The 2,692-nt window shown below is 59.4% G+C and overlaps 1 protein-coding gene across 1 annotated transcript in view; it reads right to left on the bottom strand.

Annotated features, from left to right (window-relative positions):
* The window catches only part of CHGG_00369 (uncharacterized protein), a gene marked incomplete at both ends in the record, with an annotated part of 5,583 nt that overhangs the window by 2,071 nt on the left and 820 nt on the right, over positions 1 to 2,692 (bottom strand). Inside the window, one exon of the mRNA XM_001219589.1 lies at positions 5 to 2,631. Coding sequence (XP_001219590.1) covers positions 5 to 2,631 — 2,627 coding nt within the window. The remainder of the gene's footprint in view (positions 1 to 4; positions 2,632 to 2,692) is intronic.

Genomic DNA, 2,692 nt, shown 5'->3' with positions numbered 1-2,692 from the left:
CGACCTGGTCCCGCTCAAGTCACCGAGTGCCTCACGCAGGTTATTCTCGAGCTCGATAAGTCTCTCCTTCCATTCGGTCGCCTCCACCTCCCTGCTAGACAGACTCTTCCGGAGCCGCCTCACCTCGTCCTTGGCCGTGGATGTCTCCTTATTCAGTTCGTTCACAAACTGCTGCACCTCCTCCTTCTCGCGGTTGGCCACGATCTCGCGCTGCCGCCGTTCCGCCGCGAGCCTCTGCTCGAGTTCCCTCGCGCGCTCCTTCTCCTCCCGCAGAGACTGCTCGGCATTAGCGAACGCAGCCTCCAGGTCGCCGATACGGATCTTGTCAGTTTCTTGTTCTTCGCGCAGGAACGCGATCTCGCCCTGACTGGACTCCTGCTGGACCGATAGGCGGTTGGCTTTGTCGTTGGCCTCGATGAGTTTCGCCTCCAGATCTTCGAGGTCTTTGTTGGCGTCGCCAAGCTCTTGTTCGAGTTGTTGCACCCTGCGCAGCTTGGCCTCCTGTTCGTCCTCGAGCCTGACGAGCCCCTCGCTCATCTTGCGCATTTCGGCTTGCAGGGAGTCGAAGCTTTCGGTGCGGTCGTTGAGGTCGAGTTGCAGCCGCTCAATCTCGGCTGTACGTTGGTCCGCTTCGCCCTCGAGCGCGTCAATTTCTTCCTGCGCTTCTTTCCTTAAGGCCTCGAACTCATTCTCAAGGTTAGAGTGTTCCTGTAGGGCTTCGTCCCGTTCAGCCTGCAACGCCATCAAGTCGTTCATGGCCGTCTCCAGATCTTCTTGCAGTGCTGCCACCAGTTCCTCGGCCTGTTTCTTCGCCTCGACGGCCGCCTCGAAGTCCTCCATGCAGCCATCGAGCTCTCGTTGCAGGTCCTGGTTCTGCAATTTGAGGTCGTTGTTTTTATCCCGCAAATCCGCCATCCTGTTCTCGAGCTCCTCCACGTCTGCGTCATCGATAGCCGTGTTGGTGGCTCGCGTGCCGCCACTTGCCCGAGAGTGTGACCGCTCGTGGACTCCAGCCCGTGATGCAGACCGCTCTAGTAGACTGTCGATTGTAGATGGGGCGGGCCCGCCACGTCGCTGGGCCATCTTGAGATCCTCGATCTCCTGGTACAGCCGGTCCTTCTCTCGGTTTCTCGACGTAAGCATTGAGGTCTGAGCACCGACTTCACGACGGAGCTCGGCATTCTCGTGGCGGAGCTGTTCGCTCTCCCGCCGGATTTCGTCAACCAACGTGCTGCCAACACTCATGGGCCCGTTGGCGTCCATAATCCCGGATACTGATGCGCCTGACCGAGCGGCCGATAGGGCCCGCTCACGAGACTTCTTCGTAATATTGTAAATATTTGTGGTGTGATGCATCGGATGCATCGATCCGGAACCCGACTGGGCCGCAAGCTCCTGCTTCATCTGGAAGATCTCGTCACGTAGGCGGCGGTTGTCTTCGTCGCTTTGCTCTCTCCTAGCCGTCTCTTGCTCGAGCAAGTCCTTCCAGACGTCGGCTTCCTCCTGGCGCTCGAAGTCTTCGCCGAGCCGCTCTCCCGTCCTTTCCCCCAGCGTCCGCACCACGTCGGCCATGCGGCGTTTTTCAGCCTCCCTGTTCAAGTTTTCGTTCCGAAGCCGCTCGATCTCGGTAATATGCTCCTCTAGTTGTTCCCTGAGATAAATGAGCTCCTCCTCGCGTTCTTGAGTTTCTTGGTCGTATGCAGCGCTCTGCTCGTCGTCGGACTGGGTGCTCTTAGCTGTCCCTGGGCGGTTCTCCTCGTCCTTGGCTTGTTTTTCGAGCTCCTTGACGCGGCGGCGCAGGACCTTGTTGTCGCGTTGTAGCACGGCTAGACCGGTCTTGAGCTCCACGTTCTCCGAGATCATCTCCTTAATACCCTCTTCGGAGAGCTTGTCGAGTCGATCGCTCAAGAACATGACCTTGAGCTTGAGGTCAAAGTTCTCCTTGCTCAGGCGCTCAATGGTACTGCTCTGCTCTTTGAGGGTCAGGCTCCTGCCATGGCGGCTTGCAGTGGAGGTTCCGAACGCGGCCGTTTCGGACGTCCCCGGGCGCGCTGGGGTCAGCAGTCCTCCCCGGTTCTTATACTCCTTGGCCAGTGATTCTGGGACTTGGACATCGCGGACGTGACGGGCAATAACCGTGTCTGTCGGGCGCGGCAAGGGCTGCAGTTCTTGGTTGGTTTCCGGAGTTTGGAGCAGGCCTCGGTTCTGATCGCGCCGTGGCTCTGGCTGGGGCGACATGCTCACGTCGACCTCGTCTAGGGTCTCAAGGTGGCCAAAAGCCGGACCGGACGAGTCGTGGAGGTTCTCAATACCACTGGCCATGCTTCCCATACTGATGGACCTGGACAAGGCATTGCTAAAACTCCGCGGCATTCCCACGCTGGGCACAGCGCCGCCCGACTGGAGAGCATAGTCGGCGCCCATTCCTACGGTCGTGTCACTATCCGGATCCGTGTGGAGGGACGAGACGGAGGAGCGCTGGCTCCCTATTCGGCTCCGCAGGTATTTGGGGCGTTGGGAGGTTTTCAGAGCCTGCCCTGGCGTCTGCCCTGCGTCGGCCGAAGCGCGCTCCTCACTGTGTTCTCGGCTGTATTCCTGGCTAGCTTGCGACATTGAAGCATCAGACCCGGGCTGCAGTAGAGAGTCGTCAAACGACCGGTCCTGTTCCTGCTGCGGTGCTGTAGATTCGGAA

Source organism: Chaetomium globosum, genomic scaffold (assembly GCF_000143365.1).
Source record: "Chaetomium globosum CBS 148.51 scaffold_1 genomic scaffold, whole genome shotgun sequence".
In the NCBI taxonomy this organism is placed as follows: domain Eukaryota; kingdom Fungi; phylum Ascomycota; class Sordariomycetes; order Sordariales; family Chaetomiaceae; genus Chaetomium; species Chaetomium globosum.
This window is presented reverse-complemented; position numbering and strand designations above follow the sequence as displayed.